The following is a 24,295-nucleotide window of genomic DNA, read 5'->3' on the forward strand; positions in this document are numbered from 1 at the left end:
TGATTGTGTGGAAGACAACTTCCTTCTGCAGGCAATACAGGAGCTGACAAAGAGAGGTACCATGCTGGACCTCGTGCTCACCAACAGGGAAGGGCTCGTTGGAAATGTGACTCTCCAGGGCAGCCTTGGTTGAAGCAATCATGAGATGGTCGAATTTGAGATACTCAGGACAGTGAGAAGAGCATGCAGCAAGCTCACTGCCATGAACTTCAGGAGAACAGACTTTGGCCTCTTCAGGAACCTGCTTAGTAAGGTTTCATGGGATATAGCCCTAGACGGCAGGGGGACCCAAGACTGTTGGTTGATATTCAAGGATCACCTGATGAAAGCCCATGAGTGTTGCATCCCAACTAGAAGGAAGTGCAGCAGGAGGGCCAGGAGACCTCCTTGGATGGATAAGGAGCTGCTGAAGAAAATTCAAAGGAAAAAAAAGGCTTATAAAAGGTGGAAGCAAAGACAGCCAGCCTGGGAAGAATACAGGGATGTTGTCTGGGAAGCTCAGGACCAGGTTAGGAAAGCTAAGGCCCAGTTAGAATTAAACTTGGCTAGGGATGTGAAAGATAACAGGAAGGGATTCTAAAGGTAAATAGCAAAAGAAAGATGGATTAGGGACAATGTGGGCCCTCTCCAGAAGCTATCAGGATAACTGGCTACCCTGGATTTTGAGAAGGCTGAGGTTCTCAATGACTTCTTTGACTCAGTCTTCACAGGCAGATGCGCTGAGCACACCACCTAAATCTTGGAAGGCAGATGCAGGGACTGTGAGAATGAAGACCTTAGGCCCACTGTAGGAGAGGAACTGGTTCGAGACCATCTTAAAAATCTGAATGTGCACAAGTCCGTGGATCCTGATGAGATCCATCTGCGGGTCCTGAAGGAGCTGGCGAATGAAGTTGCGAAGCCGCTGTCCATCATATTTGAGGAATCATGGCAGTCAGGTGAAGTTCCCGATGACTGGAAAAAAAGGAAAATATAACCCCCATTTTCAAGAAGGGGAAAATGGATGACCCAAGGAATTACAGACCAGTCAGTCTCGCCTCTGTGCCTGGCAAAATCTTGGAGCAGATTCTCCTGGAAGGCATGCTAAGGCACATGAAAATCAACAAGGTGCTTGGTGACAGCCAGCATGGCTTCACTAAGGGGAAATCCTGCCTGACCAATTTGGTGGCCTTCTATGATGGGGCTACAGAACTGATGGACAGGAGTAGAGCAGCCGGTGTTACCTACATGGACTTGTGCACAGCGTTCGACACTGGCCCACATGACATCCTTCTCTCTAAATTGGAGAGACATCAATTTGATATGTGGACCACTCAGTGGATAAAGAACTGGCTGGATGGCTGCACACAAAGAGTTGTGGTCAATGGCTCAATTTCCAGCTGGAAACCAGTAACGAGAGGCATCCCTCAGGAGTTGGTGTTGGGACAGGTCTTCTTCAACATGGACAGTGGGATTGAGTGCACCCTCAGCAAGTTGGCTGATGAAACCAAGCTGTGGTTTAGACTGGATATAAGGAAGAAGTCCTTTACTGTGAGGGTGGTGAAGCACTGGAATGGGTTGCCCAAATTTTGAATGCTCCAACCCTAGCACTGTTAAAGGCCTGTTTGGCCAGAGCCTTGGGTGACAGGGTTTAGTGGGAGGTGTCCCTGTCGATGGCAGGGGGCTGTAACTAGATGATCTTAAGGTCCTTTCCAATCCTAACAATTCTATGATTCTATGATACAGTTAAAGAAGTTTTTGAGAAAGGGAGGAATATAATCCAAATCCTGCTGAAGGTTGGATTTGCCATAAAACGGAATAAGATCAAGGGACCTGCACAGGAGATTCAATTTTTGGGAATAAAATGGCAAGATGGACATTACCAGATCCCCACAGATGTGATCAATAAGATAACAGCAATGTCCCCACCAACTAACAAGAATGAAAAATAAGCTGTTTAGGTGTTGTGGGGTTCTGGAGAAGGCACATCCCAAATTACAGTCTGATTATAAGCCCTCTGTCACATGACCCAGAAGAATGATTTCAAATGGTCCCACAGAAACAATGAGCCTTTGAACAAATGTCGTGGGTTAAAGCCAGCCAGCCAGCTCATTCACTCACTCCCAGTGAGTGGTGCCGGGCTAGAAGCACTCGAGGCCCGCATGTCATCGTCCCTGTCCTGTCCCCCCCCAGGGCTCTCCCCTTCCCCGCCTCCAGAAGGATGGGGGGGGGGGGGGGGAGAATCGAAAGAATGCAAATTAAACATGAGATAGTTCATGCAGTAGCCCTTGGACCAGTCTGGACAGGGCCAGATGTAAAAAATGTGCTCTACACTGCAGCTGGGGAGAATGGTCTTACCTGGAGCCTCTGGCAGAAAGCTCCAGGGGAGACTCGAGGTCAAACCCTCAGCATTTAGAGTTGGGGATACAAAGGATCTGAGGCCAGCTATACCCCAACTGAGAAAGAGATACTGGCAGCCTATCAAGGGGATCGAGCTGCTTCGGAAGTGATTGGCGCTGAAGCACAGCTCCGCCTGGCACCCTGGTTGCCCATGCCGGGCTGGATGTTCAAAGGCAGGGTCTCCTCTACACATCATGCAACCAATGCTACATGGAGTAAGCGGGCCACAGTAATAACACAACAAGCTCGAACAGTAAATCCCAGTCGTCCAGGAATTCTAGAAGTCATCATGGACTGGCCAGAGGGCAAAGATTTTGGAATGTCACCAGAGGAGGAGGTGATGTGTGCTCAAGAGGCCCCACCACATAATAAACTGTCAGAAAGTGAAAAGCAGTATTGTGTACTGTTGGGTCCTGCCGTATTGTGGGAAAGCATCAGAGATGGAAGGCAGCTGTATGGAGTCCCTTATGACAAGTTGCAGAAACTGCTGAAGGAGAGGGTGAATCGAGTCAGTTTGCCGAGGTGAAAGCCATCCAGCTGGCCTTGGACATTGCTGAATGAGAAATGTGGCCAGTACTTTATCTCTCTACTGACTCATGGATGGTGGCAAATGCCCTCTGGGGGTGGTTGCAGCAATGGAAGCAGAGTAACTGGCAACACAGAGGGAAACCCATCTGGGCTGCTGCACTCTGGCAACATATCACTGCCCAAGTGCAGAGCCTGGTGGTGAAGGTACGCCATGTAGATGCTCATGTACCCAAGAGTCAGGACACTGAGGAACATCAGGACAACCAACAGGTGAATCAAGCTGCTAAGACTGAGGTGGTTCAGATGGATTTAGATTGGCAACATAAGGGTGAATTATTTTTGGCCTGGTGGGCCCATGACACCATAACATCAAGGCAGAGATATACGAGATATATATGGGCTCATGACCGAAAGTGAACTTAACAATGGACAGTATTGCCCAAGTTATTCAGGAATGTGAAATGTGCTCCAATTAAGCAAGCCAAGCAGTTAAAGCCTCTCTGGTACGGAGGATGATGGCTGAAGTATAAACATGGCAGATTGATCATATCACTCTCCCACTGAACTGCCAAAGCAAGCGCCATGTGCTTACCATGGTGGAACCACCCACCGGATGTCTGGAAACATACGCTGTGCCCCACACCACTGCCTGGAACACTATCCTGGGCCATGAGAAACAAGTCTCGTGGTGACATAGCACAAGACACAACACTTGGACCAAAGAGCACACCACCAAGTGGGTATATCACATCCCCTACCATGCACCAGCCTCTGTGAAAATTGAATGGTACGATGGGCTGTTAAAAACAACACTGAGAGCAATGGGTGGTGAGACTTTGAAACACTGGGATACACATTTACCAAAAGTCACCTGGTTGGTCAACACCAGAGGATCTGCCAGCAGGGCTGGCCCAGCCCAGTCAGTACTTTTGCATACTGTAGAAGGGTATAAAGTTTCTGTGGTGCACATAAAGAACTTTTTGGGGAACAGAGTCTTGGTTATTCCTGCTACAGGTAAAGGGAAAGCCACTCATGGGTGGGTAATGTGGGAAAATGGGGAAATCCAGTGTTTATCTCAAGGAGATTTAATTTTGGGGAAAACATCCAATGAATTCAACTATAAGCTGTTGCCTGCTATGTAGCACTTCCATAGCCCAATAGCTAGATGCCCATCTCTGCCACTTTGGGCTTTGAAAAAAAGATATGTGCTGTCATGATCATCAGCAGAGAATCAAGTCATGGGAAAATCCAGCAGCAGCAGAACTGTCCTCAGGTCACCATCAACTGACCCTAACTTGCCTCCAATATCACCCCAAAGAATGAACTTTCATGGAATCAGACGAGCTCAGCAGTGACCAGATGAGTTCAGCGGTGTCATCAGCAGGCAACAATCCAATACTACACACCATCTCTCCTGCCCTGAAAGATTGTTACAAGAGATGGCACCTAACATCATGGACTGGATGAATTCAGCAACTTTAGAGGGATTGTCCATGGACTATGTAATGTTATCTGTGCATGTGTGCGTGTGTGTGACAAGAAGCGATGGTATATAAAAAAAAAAGTATGAGCATGACGTAAATGGTATGGAGTAAGGGGTGGACACTGTCCTGGGTTCAGCTGTAACAGTTATTTTTTTTTCCTTCTTAGTAGCTGGTGCAGTGCTGTGTTTTCAGCTTTAGTCTGAGAACAATGCTGATAATACAGTAATGCTTTTAGCTGTTGCTAAGTAATACTTACTTCAACCTAGGACTTTTCAGTCTCGTGGTCTGCAGGGAGGAGAGGCATGGGAAGCCAGGAGGAAGCAGAGACAGGACACCTGACCCAAACTAGCCAAAGGGGTGTTCCATACCACAGCACATCATGCCCAGTATATCTACTGGGGGGGGGGGGGGGGGGAGGTGGTGAGGGTGGAGTTGGACATGACAGCATGGAAGAAGCACTGCTGCCCTCTCAACTCACTAGCTCCTTCAGAGGAAGGCTTCTCATACGTAGTTTGTGACCAAGTCACAAGCTTGGTCAGCCCGTAGTGCCCACAAGCACCCCAATTTTACTATAAAAGCCCTCAGTAATAGAAGGAATACGTTGCTTTTTGAAGCCTCTCTGCTACATGATGCCACAACTACAGTGCTCACCAGTGATAAAGAAGTGGCCCCAAAAATAAAGAGTCCCAGAACATACAGGGTCCTGGTGGCTAAAAGCAGCATCCTGGTTTGTGTCCAGAGAGATAAGTAATAACTACAGCCTAATTAAAGAGCAGGCTCCTAAATCCACTGATTTAGGAGATGGCAGACTTCAGCTGGTCAAGTGGAACTACCTTCCCAGACGTATTTAATGCTTACTGCCATCTTAATCTTCTCGTCTTAACAATGCTTGCTTCCATTCGTGACTGAAACCTGAGCTAATCAAAGCAACTGCTTCATGAAAGAAATACAAGCATTTTCTTTTTAAAGCTCAAAGAGAATAAGTAATGGAAAATGACTGCAAGTAGGTCACATTCTTGCATAAAAGGGAATACAAGTAGCTATAAAAAGAAACCAAAAGCTGAGAGAATTATGCCAGTAGAGAACTAGTGAGCTCTTGGAATTAAATTAATAAATAAAACTTGGTAACACATTAAGATTCAGAACAGTGACATTAGATGCAAGCCAAGCCTAGAGTTAACTATTAAACCGCTAAATCTGAATGTGGTAGCATGCAAAATAAAAGTTAATTTGTGAGCTGTAGTCTTAGAAGAAGCACTTTGAGTTGAAAAGTAACAGCCATCTTCTCAGTTCAAGAGGCATGCTAGGCCATTATATTTCAGAAGCAATATTCAAACAGCTTTTTGGAGTTTAACTGCACAGGTCCCTGTAGAAATCAGGAGAATCCTTTACCTTAAAAACTTAAAGCTACCCCAAATTCCCTTCTAGATCAAATATCTATCATGACAAATGTATGTCGATACTCATTTCCTGTCATCTACATCAGAGGCATGAATCATCCTGGATACCTTTAAAGTGTTTCTTAAATTTTTCAAGACAACACTGGCTAAACCAGGGAACACAACAGAAGCCTTAGATCAGGTAACACACGTTGTTACTGAGACATGGCAGTCTCTTTTGGTGTTAAACTTTAACACCAAAACTAGCATTATCTCTAGCTTTCAGTCCCTCTGGCTCACATGTCACACTATGCTACACCTAGTTACCTCAAATAGTGCTGCAGTTAAATACCAGCTTGATCCGACAGCAGCAAGAAGTGACACCACAAATATTTTACAATCAGCCATTTTTACAAAACGTGAACACAGTATTTAAAAAATGGTTTGCCCAATTCCAGTTTCCATCAGCCTTTCTGTCATCCACCCCTCCCTCTAGCAGATAAAACTGCTAGACATGCATGACACACACTTTTGATTCTGGACCTCAGCTGAACAATCTGGCTTGAAAAAGATCTTAGATATTTTTCACTCTATTTCCAGACTATCCCAAATGAAGACAACAGAAGTTACATATGTCTAGTTTCAGTCTCAATTACATTACAATCATCACTTACCGCTTTGCTCCAACACATAATGATTGCATTAGCCCTTTCTGCTAGGGTAGCAACCACACACAGAGGCATTTGGCTTAACACAACCACAAAATCCTTTCCACAGTCACTGCATGCTGTCACATTCTGTAATTATGGCCTGTATCCCTTTCTGTCCAAATTACAGCTCTGTATCTAGTCATTAACAACCCAGGATCTGACTAACCAGCCATCCCTCAAAGCTCAGCTCACTTGTTTGATTATAAAGAAAAGAACACTGAAGCTCTTGTCTTGACTCTGCCTACCCTACAAGAGAAGTCACAGTGCAAAATTAAACATACATCTGGATCAATGCCTGCAAGCTTATTTACTCTCATGAACCCCATTCTCTGTGTGAAATTCCAAACCACCTATGACCATGTGCCAGCAAATAAACTGCAAAGAGATTACGCATTCCACATAAGTATAATCCTTACCCAGCACAAGCTTGAAGACATGCCAACATAGTTGCCAAGGTTTCTGGTGGGAGTTGAGCACTTTTGGGCTGATCTTTTTCTGGAGCAAGGCCACCCAGGATAGATGGACATCTTCTCTTTAAAAAAGTCATACAGGCCTGGATGAAAGGCTCCTAAGGGTGGGGGGAAAAAGTAACGTTCTCTTAATTGCCCAAACAGCATCCAAGCCACTATTTCAAACTTGGCAACTGCACCATGGAAAGAATTGCACTAAGCTATTATAGTTCAGTGAATACATTGAACTATCAGACCATGGACACTTTCCACAAATTTAAAGCTACTTATAAGATTGTTAAAGTGACTTCAGTTAATCACTGACAGAGTGAAGAAATAAGAAAAAAACCTGGTTTACCCCATGCTCCCGAATTTTATCTGTGAGCCATTTGTCAAGTTTGAGGTATTCCCGTCGAGAGGCAAGTGCAGCAAGGTCAATAACAAAAGCAAATGGAGTACCATTTAGCAGCATTGACAAGGCCTAAAGGGGGGGGGGTAGGAAAAAAAAAATAATCAGAAGACTACTAGTGAAGACACAAGGATACCCCATCTCCTTTCTTCCCTTTTTAATCCCCATATGTTTCTTACTAAAGAAAACTTGCTATCACATAGAATCCCAGATTGGTTTGGGTTGGAAAGGACCTGAAAGCCCATCCAGCTCCAACCCCGTGCCACGGGCAGGGACACCTTCCACTAGATCAGGCTGCACCAAGCCCCATCCAACCTGGCCTTGAATACTGCCAGGGATGGGGCAGCCACAGCTTCTCTGGGCAACCTGTGCCAGCGCCTCACCACCCTCACTATGAAGAATTTTCTTCATGCTACTATGCTTTTCTTAGTCAACAAAAAAATTGGTACTACAAGCTTCACTTATAGCTTGCTCAGGAAAGAAATAAGCAAGAGCTCTCATTTCAAATCATGACCCTACCCCTTCTTTGAAGCCACCTTGTGTTGACAGTTAAACTCCTCTTTATGAATATCCACCAGCAAGTGGAGCTATCAAGTTGATAGCGCAACAAAATTAATCAGAAGAGCCTGTCACCTCCCTGTAAACAGGGCTCAACCCCTTCAGAGCTTCTTTGAATGTGCTATCTCCTCAAAGCGTTCAACTTTTAAAACAGAAACTGCTACAACAAAACTGTCTTCAAGCAGCAGTTGATGCTTCTGTACTGAGACATGCAATTATTTTGCATCTAACTTTAGGAAGCAGTAAAGGCCTCAAAGAAGTCAGTCACAACTTCCAGTCTCTTTTGTGAATGTGTAAACAGCTGAGAAGTAGTAGTATTGTTAAGAAATCCCTGTTCCATGAGTCTTAGCAGTGCCACCTTCACACAAATACCTGATGGATATTTACTACGTTCTAATTTTAATGGTATTCAAGGTTAAAACAGTCAAAGCTCTTCCTGGATTTACAGTACATTCACATAGCAAGCAGGTCTATTATACTGCTTCCCAAGTAACTTGTCAACTAAGCTACGTAACCAACTCTACTGCAAACACCAAGTGAAATGTCTTGGGCTCATAAGTGGACAGCACTTGCACCCTAGAAAGCATATGTAGTCAGATACCACAGCTCAGCTGAAGAGCACTTAAAATCCACATGAGCATAGGATTTCTTTTTCTCTTTTATTTTTTTTTAAACTAAGACTAGGTACAGTAGTAACAACTGAATTTAGACATGCTTAAACAAAGTAATCCTTACTAAATGAGTCACAACTAAGTTAAACGTAGCTTTTGTTAAAAGATGAGCAAGTCTGCATAAGACACTGGACAGAAAATAACAGCACTGCTCTAGAAAACTCACCTTCAAGTCTTGTGCCACATCAAGAATACGTGAGAGTTTTGCCTGGTCATACTGCTCCCCTCTCATGTACCATTCTGCCATTGCATGCATGATCAGCTGACGAATCGAAGGAGACTGACCCTAAGGAGAATTACATTATGATTGTACTTAATGCCTCTAGGAAAAGGATCAACTACGTGAAAATTAAGTAGGATATTTTACTTCTAAAGGTTAACATGCAAACGTTATTTGCTCTTTAGCTTCAGAACCTCTAAGTTGGGATTTTGTGCAATAACAAACTATCCTGGAGCTACTAAAGGATGCAGAATGACTAAGAATGGCAAGTATGTAGAACCCCATCTCTAAGCGTACAGCTCTAATTCTTCTCAATTGTAGAGAAACTGCTTTTGAAATATGCAAATCATTTACAACATGTTATGCTTGACATGATGTCCTGAAGTGAGAATGGCAATGTCACATCTTAACATGGAAAACAGTACCTAGATCTTTACAGGGACATTTTGAAACTACAGCACAAATAGGATTGTGATGGCAGCAAGGGTTTTGCTTAAAAGGTTTCCTCATCTGGGGAAGTGAAACATCCTCAAGTTGTGGAATGGCACTGTGTAACATGGCAGCCATCATTGCGTACTTAATTCTGAAGCCTACCCTGTGGGAAAATTGCATATGCTGCCATTTCAAGACCTTATGCAAAAAGCACACCACTTATATCCTACCCCTCATTCTACAATTTTTAAAAAGTTATCAGGAAAAATATAAAATGTTCATAGCACTCCAGCTAGCAAATAGCCATCATTTTGCAGTGAATGTGGACTAAGCTTCTTATTAATGCTACTCTAACAGGACAAGATGTTTTCCACTGCAGATTCCCTCCAACCCCAGAGGCTTCCACTGCTTTAAGTTTCTTCTTATGACTCCTATTTGCTTTATTACCAGTGGATGCAATAATGAAGGCCATACCAAAAGGCCTACTTGTTTCCCTATTAAAAGCATGGATTTGCATATGTATTTACCCCGTCTCTACATGGAAGCTCTCCTTGAAAAAGCTCAGCAGCAAATCCTAAGTTTTCAGAAAACATCCTAGGCTCTTAAGAGTATAAATAGTTTCTTTATACCTAGAATAGCCTCCATCTTTTCACAAGGACAATGGAGATAATTTTGGTTTAAACCTCCTCACCTCTTACTGCTTCAGGTTTTTACACTTCAAATGTGTAAGGTAGAGAGTTTGGGGGGGGAGGGGGGGGAAGTGTTGCTGTTGTGAGATTTTTGGTGTTTGTTTAAAAACAAGCAAACAAACTGTGGTCAACTTTAGTTAAAACTGAATGGTTAAAACAGTCAAACTTAAATTTGATCTTTATTTTTACAGGAATATTTTCTCAGTGACCATTATTTCTTCGTTCTGAATATATTTCCCCAAAGAAAAATCAAATCACAACAGTTTGCTTCAACTCATATTACTTTGCATTAACCACTTCTTGGGTTTTAAATTACACAGTTCATAAACTAATACAAGCATTGTTGTTTTAACTGTCCAAATCACTTAACAAGCTTTCAGTTACCTGAGCAAGCCACACACACACTACAGTGAAAATACTTACTTGTCCATGCCATGCATAGTGCAAAATGATGGCAGAGTTGGGATGGTTGCCAAGGAAAATTGGCATGAGTGTGGAGATGAGTTCGTGGCGCAAGGTATGCCAGGATGTGTTGATCTGTAGTAAGGCCAACACCAACATATCTGGGCAATGCTTGATAGGAAAACTGAAGAGCTGCTTAACCTGCTCATACTGTCCCACTTCTGCCAAACGTAACAGAGACTCAATCAAATCTAGGCTCTTCCTAACAAAAGACAGAAACACCACACACACAAAGGGAGAAAAAAAAACTAATTAAAGAAGTCAGCTTACAGGATCCAGGATTCCAGCATTTTGTAGAACCGAGATAATATAAAGCAATGCCTGCTGCAAACCTAATTTAGATTAGACATTAGGAAGTTTGTCACAGTGAGGGTGGTGAGGCCCTGGCACAGGTTGCCTGGAGAAGCTGTGGCTGCCCCATCCCTGGCAGTGTTTAAGGCCAGGCTGGACCTTGAAGCAACCTGGTCTAGTGGAAGGTGTCCCTGCCTGTGGCACGGGGTTGTAACTGGATGAGCTTTCACATCCCTTCCAACCCAAACCAGTCTGGGATTCTATGATTCTATGAAACCTGATGTTGCAGCTCTTGTCACATAGAATTAAGCTTACAAGGCCATTCTTAACCATGAAAATTAATACTTTTACATTTTTTGTTTGTTTTTTTTTGTGTGGGGTGTTTGCTTGTTTGTTTGTTTGTCTTTGCTTACAAACCCATTTAAGAGCTTAAGAGCTTCTGATTCTGTTAAGGAAGGGGGAAAAGTAAAACCTTATGTTTGAAAAACAATTAAACCTGAAGTAGATAATTTACGTTGAAACATACTTCCTTCCAGAAATGGAATACACCTTTTTAGAACACCTCCAAGTCCCCACCTGTGAAACTTAGTGAAGACATTCTACTTTTTTCATCAGCTTTACAGACAAACAATCATTGCCACCTTCCCCAATGTACCCACATTCTCCACCCCCAATTTCCTCTTCTTGGCCATACAATGGAAATAAAACTCAATATATTCACTGAAATGAGCTACACAGCTGTATCAAAAGAAGGGGTGTAAGAGTCAGCTCATCAGCTTTATGCAACAACTCCACAATAGCTATATAAATTTACTGTTTAAATCCCAGGAATTCTTTCATAGAAGTTACCCTGGGTTCATCAGTAGCAGCCATTTTTCTCCTTCTTAGTAGTTGGTGCAGTGCTGTGTTTTTGACTTTCAGCCTGGGAACAGCACTGCGTGCAACAACTAAAAACATCAGAATTAAGTAATGTTTACTCTGACCAAAGATTTTCTGAGTTTCATGCTCTGCCAGGGAGGAGGGGAAGCCAGGAAAAAGCAGAGACAGGACATCTGACCCAAACTAGCCAAAGAGGTATTCCATACCACAGCACATCATGCCCAGGATATAGAACTGGGGGCAGTTACCCGAAAGGGCTAGATCACTGCTCAGTCAGGCTGGGTATTGGTCAGCAGGTGCTGAGTGGTTGTATTCTCTTCCCTTGTTATTTCCCTTATCATTATTATTATTGGTGGTAGCAGTACTGGTTTTGTGCTATAACTTAGTTACTGTACTGTTCTGATCTCAACCAATGGGAGTTAGACTCATTCAATTCTCCTCCCCATCCCTCCAGGAGCAGAGAGGAAGGAAGGGGGGGAGTGAGAGAGCGAGCTGCATGGCTGGGCTTAAACCATGACAGTTCTTTGTGGCGCCCAATGTGAGACACTAAGGGTTGAGATAACAACAGATCTGAATAGAGTGGGTCTAACTATTTTTGACAAGCATTCATAGTTTTGGATTAACAGTCACTTGTCACAATGCTGAATTACTGGCTCTCAAAGTTGTTGCTCTTGATCTCACAGTTTCAGCATGTCGTACCTTACTTATAGCCAGTATTTGCTCTTTTAGTGTTTATCGGCTAAGGATCTTGTTTCATTGTACTTTATGGTAGTGATTTGTAATACAATAGACTCATTGATCATGAAACTGATCCGGCTTGCATTCCCAGTGTGGTCATCACCTCTATACTTTGGAAGGTATATAATAGAAGTGTTTAACAATTACACACCTTTTTTTCTCTTCCTCGGGTGGTCAACCTGTGAAGGAGACATTCCCTCATGCTCCCAGACCCATAAATCAGACCATTTACAGCTTCATTTGAGAGTTCTGAAGGTTTTGAATGGCCTTTGGGTACCCTTGAGACCTGCCTGCTGATTGTGATGGGGATCACCATGTTGGCACACATACACAGTGTGTTTTACCAATGACCATAACGTCTCATATCAAGAGCTGAGAAGAGTGGGGTTTGGGCCTTCTCTAGGATTAGATGACAATATAAGAGGACCAAGAGATTTTCTCCGAGGCAGGACAGTTATGAGTGGCAGGGTGTATGGGATAGTATGGGCAAGTATCAATGCCAGTGGGCCCCTCCACCGGTTTGGATCTTCACCACCGAACAAGTGCAAAATCCAGAAAAATTAGTAAAACGCTTAAATGAGGTGTGTTGTCATCCTGATCATACCAGAGAGGGACAAATTATGGCAATGTGCTGGGGCTTGGCCTATGCTTACAGAGCCCTGTTCAACACTATCGAGCACCTTGAAAGGGAAGAAAATGTCCCTGGATCCGATGGCAGCGCACCTACTCCAGGACCAAGCACAGCAGCTACACCAGCCCTAGCGACAAGTACAGTAGCTACTCAAATCCCAGCGACAAGTACAGGAGCTACCCAAATCCCGACAACAGATACTGCAGCTAAACTAGAGGACTAATTCGTACCATTATCGGTTGCTCCTGTACACAAGGGGAAAAGCCAAAAAAAAAAAAAAAAGACAGGAAAGATGAAGGAACAAGATGAAGAAGCAATGGAAATGCATTTTCTACCCGGGACAGCATCTGATCAGGAGTCATCATCACATAAAGAAGAAGAAAAGGTGACTTCTCGACCCTGGACCTCAACCAAGGTACATAATATGAGAAAAGATGTTATCCATCAACCAGGAGAGCACATCATCACCTGGTGGCTCCGATATTGGGTAATGGGGCCAACAGTCATGAACCAGAAGGTAGGGAAGCCAAGCAGCTGGCATCACTTGCTAGGGAAGAGGGAGTTGACAAAACAATTGCAAACGAGAAAGGGTCCCTCAGCCTTTGGAAGAGGCTCTTAGCAGCTGTGGAAAAAAAAAGGTTTCCATACAAGGATGATGTTATGAGTCATTCGGCTAAGTGGATTACACTAGAGAAAGGCATCCAGCCTCTGAGGGAATCAGCCATTGTAGAGATGATCTATCACATCAAGCCGAATAACAGGGAAGCACCCCAAAGATCCAGATGAAGTCAACTTACACAACCCATGTAATGGGAATTTACATGGAATGCACCATTACATCATACGCCCATTCACTGACAACAGTAACCTGGAATGACACAGTGACACTAACAGTGGATGAAATGGTTCATAAACTCCGAGAGGTCGAAGATAATCTCACCCCTTCCATCATCCCAGCTGTGGAAAAACTCTCCCAGGAGCTCACCCAATTGAAAGACGATCAATCTGATCTATACAGCTCCTCGCGTGTACCAACAAACGTCTCAGCTATTAACAAAAGGTATCCTACTGTTCGAGGGAGAAGATATAGAAGGTATATGCCACGGGCCACCCTATGGTCTTACCTGCGGGCTCACAGAGAAGACATGACGAAGTGGGATGGAAAACCTACCTCAGTTCTGGAGCAACGGGTGTGAGAACTGAAGAGGAGAACAGAGGTCAAGGACGATCATCCATTGAAAGCTGCGGCTTCAGTCTCTGGTGAGCAGGTTCCCAGATGGAGCGGAAGAGCTGATTTTACTCCAGCTCCTGTGATAAGGCATACTAATCCCTTTCTACAAGATTTAAGTGAAGAATCTTAAGATCTCTATTAGAGAGGCCCTGCTTCCAGCCAGGTGGAGGAGAGGGACAACTGGGTTTCCTGGACTGTGTGGAGCACACGGCCTGGCACATCAGTCCCACAGAACTATAAGGCTCTAGTAGATAGCAGTGCACAGTGTACCCTGATGCTATCAAGCTGTCAAGGTGTGGAACCCATCTATATTTCTGGAGTGACAGGAGGATCCCAAGAGTTGACTGTACTGGAGGCTGAAATCAGCCTGACAGGGAGGGAATGGCAAAAGCACCCCATTGTGACTGGTACAGAGGCTCCATGCATCCTTGGCATAGACTACCTCAGGAGAGGGTACTTCAAAGACCCAAAAGGGTACCAATGGGTTTATGGTATTGCTGCTCTGGAGACGGGAAAATGAAGCAGATGCCCACCTTCCCTGGTCTCTCAGAGGATCCTTCTGTTGTGGGGTTGCTGAAGGTCGAAGAACAAGTGCCAAACACAACATTGATGACATTATTGTGTGGGGTGATACAGTGGAAGAAGTCTTTGAGAAAGGGAGGAAAATAATCCAAATAATCCAAATCCTGCTGAAAGCCAGTTTTGCTATAAAACAAAGTAAGGTCAAGGGACCTGCACAGGAGATTCATTTTTTGGGAATAAAATGGCAAGATGGACATTACCAGATCCCCACAGATGTGATCAACAAGATAACAGCAACGTCCCCACCAACTAACAAGAATGAAACACAAGCTTTCCTAGGTGCTGGGGTGTTCAGGAGAATGCACATCCCAAATTACAGCTCAACTGTAAGGCCTCTCTTTCTTGTGACCTGGAAGAAGAAATATTTCAAATGGGGCCCTGAGCAACAACAAGCCTTTGAGCAAATTAAACGCGAGATAGTTCATGCAGTAGCCCTTGGACCAGTCTGGACAGGGCCAGATGTAAAAAATGTGCTCTACACTGCAGCTGGGGAGAATGGTCTTACCTGGAGCCTCTGGCAGAAAGCTCCAGGGGAGACTCGAGGTCAAACCCTCAGCATTTAGAGTTGGGGATACAAAGGATCTGAGGCCAGCTATACCCCAACTGAGAAAGAGATACTGGCAGCCTATCAAGGGGATCGAGCTGCTTCGGAAGTGATTGGCGCTGAAGCACAGCTCCGCCTGGCACCCTGGTTGCCCATGCCGGGCTGGATGTTCAAAGGCAGGGTCTCCTCTACACATCATGCAACCAATGCTACATGGAGTAAGCGGGCCACAGTAATAACACAACAAGCTCGAACAGTAAATCCCAGTCGTCCAGGAATTCTAGAAGTCATCATGGACTGGCCAGAGGGCAAAGATTTTGGAATGTCACCAGAGGAGGAGGTGATGTGTGCTCAAGAGGCCCCACCACATAATAAACTGTCAGAAAGTGAAAAGCAGTATTGTGTACTGTTGGGTCCTGCCGTATTGTGGGAAAGCATCAGAGATGGAAGGCAGCTGTATGGAGTCCCTTATGACAAGTTGCAGAAACTGCTGAAGGAGAGGGTGAATCGAGTCAGTTTGCCGAGGTGAAAGCCATCCAGCTGGCCTTGGACATTGCTGAATGAGAAATGTGGCCAGTACTTTATCTCTCTACTGACTCATGGATGGTGGCAAATGCCCTCTGGGGGTGGTTGCAGCAATGGAAGCAGAGTAACTGGCAACACAGAGGGAAACCCATCTGGGCTGCTGCACTCTGGCAACATATCACTGCCCAAGTGCAGAGCCTGGTGGTGAAGGTACGCCATGTAGATGCTCATGTACCCAAGAGTCAGGACACTGAGGAACATCAGGACAACCAACAGGTGAATCAAGCTGCTAAGACTGAGGTGGTTCAGATGGATTTAGATTGGCAACATAAGGGTGAATTATTTTTGGCCTGGTGGGCCCATGACACCATAACATCAAGGCAGAGATATACGAGATATATATGGGCTCATGACCGAAAGTGAACTTAACAATGGACAGTATTGCCCAAGTTATTCAGGAATGTGAAATGTGCTCCAATTAAGCAAGCCAAGCAGTTAAAGCCTCTCTGGTACGGAGGATGATGGCTGAAGTATAAACATGGCAGATTGATCATATCACTCTCCCACTGAACTGCCAAAGCAAGCGCCATGTGCTTACCATGGTGGAACCACCCACCGGATGTCTGGAAACATACGCTGTGCCCCACACCACTGCCCGGAACACTATCCTCGGCCATGAGAAACAGACTGTGGCAACACGGCACCCTAGACAGAACTGAGTCAGGCAATGGGACTCATTTCTGGAACAGCCTTATAAACATTTGGGCCAAAGAGCATAGCATTGAGTGGGTATATCACAACTCCTACCATGCACCAGCCTCTGTAAAAACTGAATGGTACAGTGGGCCGTTAAAAACAACACTGAGAGCAATGGGTGGTGACACTTTGAAACACTGGGATACACATTTACCAAAGGCCACCTGGTTGGTCAACACCAGAGGATCTGCCAACAGGCCTGGCCCAGCCCAGTCAGAACTTTTATGTACTGTAGAGGGGGACAAAGTTCCTGTGGTGCATATGAAGAATTTGCTGGGGAAAACTGTCTGGGTTATTCCTGCTTCAGGTGAAGGCAAACCCACTTGTGGGACTCCTTTTGCTCAGGGACCCAGATATACTTGGTGGCTAATGCGTGATAAAGTCCGATGTATACCCCAAAGGGATTTGAGTTTAGGGGAAAGCAGCCAATGAACTCAATTGCATGTTTTTGCCTGTTATGTAGCACTTTTATAGCCCACCAACTAGACGCCTTCAGGTCACCAGCGACTGGCCCTGACTTCCCTCTGACCATCATCCCAACAGAGAATCAACTTTGAAGAAAGCAGATGAGTACTGCGGTAAAGGAACGATCAGCATTAGCAGGCAACAATCCAACACTGCACACATCCTCTCCTGCTCTGAAAGACTGTTACAAGAGATGGAGCCTGACATCATGGACTGAATGGACTCAGCAGCTTCACAGGGATTGGTCCATGCACTACGGAATAATTTCTCTCTCTGTGGATGTACATATATGTGTGTGTATATATATATATATATATGAGATAAGAGCAATTGTATATTGAAAATGTGGGATCTGAGCATGACGTGAATGGTTTGGAATAAGTGGTGGATGCTGTCCAGGTTTCAGCAGTAGCAGTCATTTTTCTCCTTCTTAGTAGTTGGTGCAGTGCTGTGTTTTTGACTTTCAGCCTGGGAACAGCGCTGATAACACCAACGTTTTTAGTTGTTGCTCAGTAATGTTTACTCTGAGCAAGGACTTTCTGAATCTCATGCTCTGCCATGGAGGAGGTGAAGCCAGGAGGAAGCAGAGACAGGACACCTGACCCAAACTAGCCAAAGAGATATTCCATACCACAGCACGTCATGCCCAGGATGTAGAACTGGGAGCAGTTACCCGAAAGGCCTAGATCACTGCTCGGTCCGGCTGGGTATTGGTCAGCGGGTGCTGAGTGGTTGTATTCTCTTCCCTTGTTATTTCCCTTATCATTATTGTTATTGGTGGTAGCAGTAGTGGTTTTGTGTTATACCTTAGTTATTGGACTGTTCTTATCTTAACCCATGGGAGTTATATTCTTTCAGTTCTCCTCCCCATCCCTCCAGGAGTGGGAGGGGGGGGGAGTGAGAGAGCGAGCTGCATGGCTAGGCTTAAGCCACGACACAAGTACAGCAGGTTTCCCTAATTTCATCCTGGGAAATACATTTAAATTCATACCACCTCTAAACCTTTCTATCAGCTCACAGTATGTCCCAAAATATATCAGCAGAAATTCTCCAGAGAACTGGATGACTCCATTAAAAGCAAGAACTAGCAGTACACTTTCAAATATTATGTTAACACATGAGAAGTTTGGATAACATGAGAACTTTCATCAGTCAAACATTGTTCAAATACTAATGGCTGAAGTCTTGGGATATACACAGCTAAAAATAAATCTGGCTCCATGACTACAAAGCCACATTTGACCAGACAAGTAATCTTTCACTAGGTATGAAAAGCAGTTGGAAGCAGGTTTACCATGTAGCGATTTCCCTGTTGTCATCCTCTGGTGGTGCCTTCAGGATGTCTGTGGCAACAGTATGACAAGGGTAGTCGGCAAAACAGAAGATGTCAGGGTTTATGAGGGAATGCTGAATGAAGGAGAGCTGGAATAAAAGACAGCAGAAATAGTTTAGATATTTAGAATTTAGGGTTCCTTCCACTTTATCAACTGCCACATTTCTGAAAATGATGCAAATCAATGAATCAGTAGAGGTGAGCCAAGATATATTATCAGTGTTTTACATAAGACTGAACCTCACACTTCCCCCAGGATTTCTGAAAACAACAGATACAGATGTTCTGAGAGGACTTGTCTGCACAAAGATGTAGCCCTTTTGTGTAGCCAGGTAAAAAAAAGCTCACAGCACAACTGTGCAGCAACAGTTCTACACTCAGCTGAATCATGCACCAGGATTCTGCTAAAACCAAAGGTGCTGCCACACATGTACAGCAAGTGACCATCTCCTCTCAAACAATGAAGACACTGCTCGATTAACAGACTGTATTTCAGTAACATACCTGAGGCCTACGCCTTAACAGGCCAAGTTCTCCAGTGTGGCTTGTCTCAAAATTCACATTACCAATCCACATTTACCTTTCAATAAAGCCAGGAACTTGGCAGGTGTTGTAATGATACAGCAGAAACACTGGTAACGCTTACCTGGCCCTCTGCATGCTTCCAAGGTCTATATATGGCATTAACAGGAAAAACTTCCATGCCCAGCCCTCTCTGGATGCCAAACACCACAATATGGAGGCCCTTGCTGTCACGAATCTGAAATCCCAGATGGTCCAATTCATAGGTTACTACTTTGAAGTCTAGGCTAGGATTCTGCAACCAGAAAAACAAGTAGTCAGTCTGTCCTGGGTTCAGCAGTAGCAGTCATGTTTTTTCCTTTGTGTTAACTGGTGCAGTGCTGTGTTCTGACTTCTAGTTTGAGAACAGTGTTGGTGAAGCCGATGTTTTCGGTTGTTGCTAAGTGATGTTTACCCTGACCAAGGACTCTGTGAGGCTCATGCTCTGCCAGGGAGGAGGGGAAGCTGTGAGGAAGCAGAGACGGGGCGCCTGACCCGGGCTAGCCGGGGAGGTATTCCATACCACAGCACGTCATGCCCGGGGTGGGGGGTAACTGGGAGTTACCCGGAAGGACACGGAAGGCCCACTACTGATTTCAAGAGTTAAGCAGATTCAGGTTTGGGTCTTGTCTGGGGTCAAACGACGATGTAGGAGGACCGAGAGATTTTCCCAGAGGCTGGACAGCCATGAGGGGCAGGGTGTGTGGGATAGTATGGGCAAGTATCTAGGTCAGTGGGCCCCTCCAGTATTTTGGAATTTCACTACCGAACAACTGCAAAATCCAGAAGAATTAGTAAAACACTTAAATGAGGTGTGTGGTCATTCTGGCCATACCAGAGATGGACAAATCACGGCAACGTGCTGGGGCTTGGCCTATGCTTACAGGGCCTTGTTCAACACTATCCAGCACCTTCAAAAGGAAAAGAATGTCGGCGGATTTGAGGGCAAAGCGACAGTCGCTACTCAAACTTTGGCTGCAATGAACTGCGCAGCTACCCCAGTGGCAAGTACAGCAGCTGCTCAAACTTCAACTGCAACAGACAGCGCGGTTACCCGAGCTCCAAGCACGGTAGCTACACCACCCCCAGAAACAAGTACAGTCGCTACTCAAACCACAGTGATAATCACTGCAGCCAAACCAGAGGACCAATTCGTACCAATATCAGTTGCCCCTGTACGCAAGAGAACAAGCAAAAAGGAGGCAAAAAGGAGGCAAAAAGGGTGAAGCGAGATGAAGAACCAATGAATTCACCACCCGGTCCAGAATCTGATCAGGAGTCATCATCACATGACGAAGAAGAAGAAGAAGAGGTAACTTCTCGACCTCGGACCTCAACCGAGCTGCGGAATATGCGAAAAGATTTTACCCGTCAACCAGGGGAGCACATCATCACCTGGTTACTCCGATGCTGGGACAATGGGGCCGATGGTCACGAACTAGAAGGTACAGAAGCCAAGCAGCTGGGATCACTTGCTAGAGAAGGGGGAATTGACAAAGCAATTGCAAGAGAGAAAAAGTCCCTCAGCCTTTGGAGGAGGCTCTTGGCAGCTGTGAAAGAAAGGTTTCCGTACAAGGACGATGTTACGAGTCGTTCGGCCAAGTGGACTACTATAGACAAAGGCATCCAGTCTCTGAGGGAATCGGCCATCGTAGAGATGATCTATCACATCAAGCCGAATAACGGGGATACACCTATAGATCCAGATGAAGTTGAATGTACACGACCCATGTGGCGAAAACTTACACGGAATGCACCGTCATCATATGCCCATTCATTGGCAACAGTGACCTGGAATGACATAGTACCACTAACAGTGGATGAAATGGTTCATAAACTCCGAGAGTTCGAAGACAATCTCACTCCTTCCATCATCTCAGCTGTGAAAAAACTGTCCCAGGACCTCGACAAATTGAGGGACGATGTATCTGATTTATCCAGCTCCTCACGTGTACCAACACACGTCTCAGCTATTAACAAAAGACGTCCTATTGTTCAAGAGAGGAGATACAGAAGGTATACGCCACGGGGTACCCTATGGTTTTACCTGCTGGATCACGGAGAAGACATGACAAAGTGGGATGGAAAACCTACTTCAGCTTTGGAGGAACGGGTGAGTGAACTGAAGAGGGGAGCAAGGGCCAAGACTGATCGTCCCATGAGAGCTACGGCTTCAGTCTCTGGTGAGCAGTTTCCCAGATGGAGTGGAAGAGCTGATTTTACTCCAGCTCCTGTGATAATGAAGAATAATCCCTTTCAACACGACTTAAGTGTCCAATGCTGTGACGACCATTAGAGGGGCCCTGCCTCCAGCCAGGTGGAGGTAGGGGACAATCGGATTTACTGGACTGTGTGGATCAGATGGCCTGGCACATCAGTCCCACAGAAGTATAAGGCTCTAGTAGATAGCGGTGCACAGTGTACCCTGATGCCATCAAGCTGTCAAGGGGTGGAACCCATCGATATTTCTGGAGTAACAGGAGGATCCCAAGAGTTGACTGTGCTGGAGGCTGAAATCAGCCTGACTGGGAGGGAGTGGCAAAAGCACCCTATTGTGACTGGTCCAGAGGCTCCATGCATCCTCGGCATAGACTACCTCAAGAGAGGGTACTTCAAAGACCCAAAAGGGTACCGGTGGGCTTTTGGTATTGCTGCTTTGGAGACTGAGGAAATTGAGCAGCTGTCCACCTTGCCTGGTCTCTCAGAAGATCCCTCTGCTGTGGGGTTGCTGAAAGTTGAAGAACAACAAGTGCCAATTGCGACCACAACAGTGCACCGGCGGCAATATCGCACCAAGCGAGACTCCCTGATTCCCATCCATCAGCTGATCCGTAGACTGGAGAGTCAGGGGGTGATCAGCAGGACCCGCTCACCCTTCAATAGCCCCATATGGCCAGTGCGAAAGTCTAATGGAGAATGGAGACTAACAGTAGACTATCGTGGCCTGAATGAAGTCACACCACCATTGAGTGCTGCCGTACCGGACATGCTAGAACTTCAGTATGAACTAGAGTCAAAGGCAGCCAAGTAGTATGCCACGATTGATATTGCCAATGCATTTTTCTCCATTCCTTTGGCAGCAGAGTGCAGGCCACAGTTTGCTTTTACTTGGAGGGGTGTCCAGTTCACTTGGAACCGACTGCCCCAGGGGTGGAAACACAGCCCTACCATTTGCCATGGACTGATCCAGACTGCACTGGAACAGGGGCAAGCTCCAGAACACCTGCAATACATTGATGACATTATTGTGTGGGGCGATACAGCGGAAGAAGTCTTTGAGAAAGGGAGGAAAATAATTCAAATCCTGCTGAAAGCTGGTTTTGCCATAAAACGGAGTAAGGTCAAGGGACCTGCACAGGAGATTCAATTTTTGGGAATAAAATGGCAAGATGGACGTAGACAGATCCCCACAGATGTGATCAACAAGATAACAGCAATGTCTCCACCAACTAATAAGAAAGAAACGCAAGCTTTCTTGGGTGCAGTGGGGTTCTGGAGAATGCACATCCCAAATTACAGTTCGATTGTAAGCCCTCTCTATCATGTGACCCGGAAGAAGAATGATTTTAAATGGGGCCCTGAGCAGCAACAAGCCTTTGAGCAAATTAAACGCGAGATAGTTCATGCAGTAGCCCTTGGACCAGTCCGGACAGGGCGAGATGTAAAAAATGCGCTGTACACTGCAGCTGGGGAGAACGGTCCTACCTGGAGCCTCTGGCAGAAAGCTCCAGGGGAGACTCGAGGTCGACCCCTCGGCTTTTGGAGTCGGGGATATAAAGGATCTGAGGCCAGCTATACCCCAACTGAGAAAGAGATACTGGCAGCCTATGAAGGGGTTCAAGCTGCTTCGGAAGTGATTGGCACTGAAGCACAGCTCCTCCTGGCACCCCGGCTGCCCGTGCTGGGCTGGATGTTCAAAGGCAGGGTCTCCTCTACACATCATGCAACTGATGCTACATGGAGTAAATGGGCTGCACTAACTACACAACGAACTCGAATAGGAAATCCCAGTCGTCCAGGCATTCTAGAAGTCATCATGGACTGGCCAGAGGGCAAAGATTTCGGAATGTCACCAGAGGAGGAGGTGGTGCGTGCTGAAGAGGCTCCACCATATAATAAACTGTCAGAAAGTGAAAAGCAGTATGCCTTGTTTACTGATGGCTCTTGCCGTATTGTGGGAAAGCATCGGAGACGGAAGGCAGCTGTATGGAGTCCTGGACGACAAGTTGCAGAAACTGCTGAAGGAGAGGGTGAATCGAGTCAATTTGCCCAGGTGAAAGCCATCCAGCTGGCCCTGGACATTGCTGAACGAGAAAAGTGGACAGTACTTTATCTCTCTACTGACTCATGGATGGTGGCAAATGCCCTGTGGGGGTGGTTGAAGCAATGGAAGCAGAGCAACTGGCAACGCAGAGGTAAACCCATCTGGGCTGCTGCACTGTGGAAAGATATTGCTGCCCGGGTGCAGAACCTGGTGGTGAAGGTACGTCATGTAGATGCCCATGTACCCTAGAGTCAGGCCACTGAGGAACACCAGAACAACCAACAAGTGGATAAAGCGGCTAAGATTGAAGTGGCTCAGATGGACTTAGATTGGCAACATAAAGGTGAATTATTTTTGGCCCGGTGGGCCCATGACACTTCAGGCCATCAGGGCAGAGATGCAACATACAGGTGGGCCCGTGATCGAGGGGTGGACTTAACAATGGACACTATTGCCCAGGTTATTCATGAGTGTGAAACATGTGCTGCAATTAAACAAGCCAAGCGGTTAAAGCCTCTTTGGTATGGAGGACGATGGTTGAAGTATAAATATGGGGAGGCCTGGCAGATTGACTATATCACACTGCCACCAACCTGCCAAGGCAAGCGCCATGTGCTTACCATGGTGGAAGCAACCACCGGGTGGCTGGAAACATACGCTGTGCCCCATGCCACTGCCCGGAACACCATCCTGGGCCTTGAGAAACAGATTTTGTGGCGACACGGCACCCCAGAGAGAATTGAGTCAGACAATGGGACTCATTTCCGGAATAACCTTATAGATATTTGGGCCAAAGAGCATGGCATTGAGTGGGTATATCACATCCCCTACCATGCACCAGCCTCTGGGAAAATCAAACGGTACAATGGGCTGTTAAAAACTACACTGAGAGCGATGGGTGGGGGAACTTTCAAGCATTGGGATAAACATTTACCAAAGGCCACCTGGTTGGTCAACACCAGAGGATCTGCCAACAGGGCCGGCCCAGCCCAGTCAGAACTTTTACATATTGTAGAGGGGGACAAAGTTCCCGTGGTGCCTATGAAGAATTTGCTGGGGAATACAGTCTGGGTTATTCCTGCTTCAGGTAAAGGCAAACCCACTCGTGGGATTGCTTTTGCTCAG

At 45.7% G+C, this 24,295-nt stretch overlaps 1 protein-coding gene across 13 annotated transcripts in view; it reads right to left on the reverse strand.

Annotated features, from left to right (window-relative positions):
- The window catches only part of LOC133282497 (CCR4-NOT transcription complex subunit 1-like), an 89,786-nt gene that overhangs the window by 41,300 nt on the left and 24,191 nt on the right, over window positions 1–24,295 (reverse strand). For 12 of the 13 annotated variants that reach the window (XM_061478493.1, XM_061478498.1, XM_061478490.1 and 9 more), the window contains 6 exons: window positions 18,992–19,162; window positions 18,307–18,434; window positions 10,332–10,572; window positions 8,734–8,853; window positions 7,288–7,410; window positions 6,897–7,048 (listed from right to left, as the gene is read on the reverse strand). In XM_061478493.1, the coding sequence (XP_061334477.1) occupies window positions 6,897–7,048; window positions 7,288–7,410; window positions 8,734–8,853; window positions 10,332–10,572; window positions 18,307–18,434; window positions 18,992–19,162 (935 nt within the window). The remainder of the gene's footprint in view (window positions 1–6,896; window positions 7,049–7,287; window positions 7,411–8,733; window positions 8,854–10,331; window positions 10,573–18,306; window positions 18,435–18,991; window positions 19,163–24,295) is intronic. The other variant, XM_061478494.1, reaches the window with a different exon arrangement.

The sequence above is a fragment of the Pezoporus flaviventris genome, unplaced genomic scaffold (genome assembly GCF_033815535.1).
Source record: "Pezoporus flaviventris isolate CSIRO_AGI_PZ_B2104156 unplaced genomic scaffold, CSIRO_AGI_Pfla_v1 ptg000125l, whole genome shotgun sequence".
Lineage (NCBI taxonomy): Eukaryota > Metazoa > Chordata > Aves > Psittaciformes > Psittacidae > Pezoporus > Pezoporus flaviventris.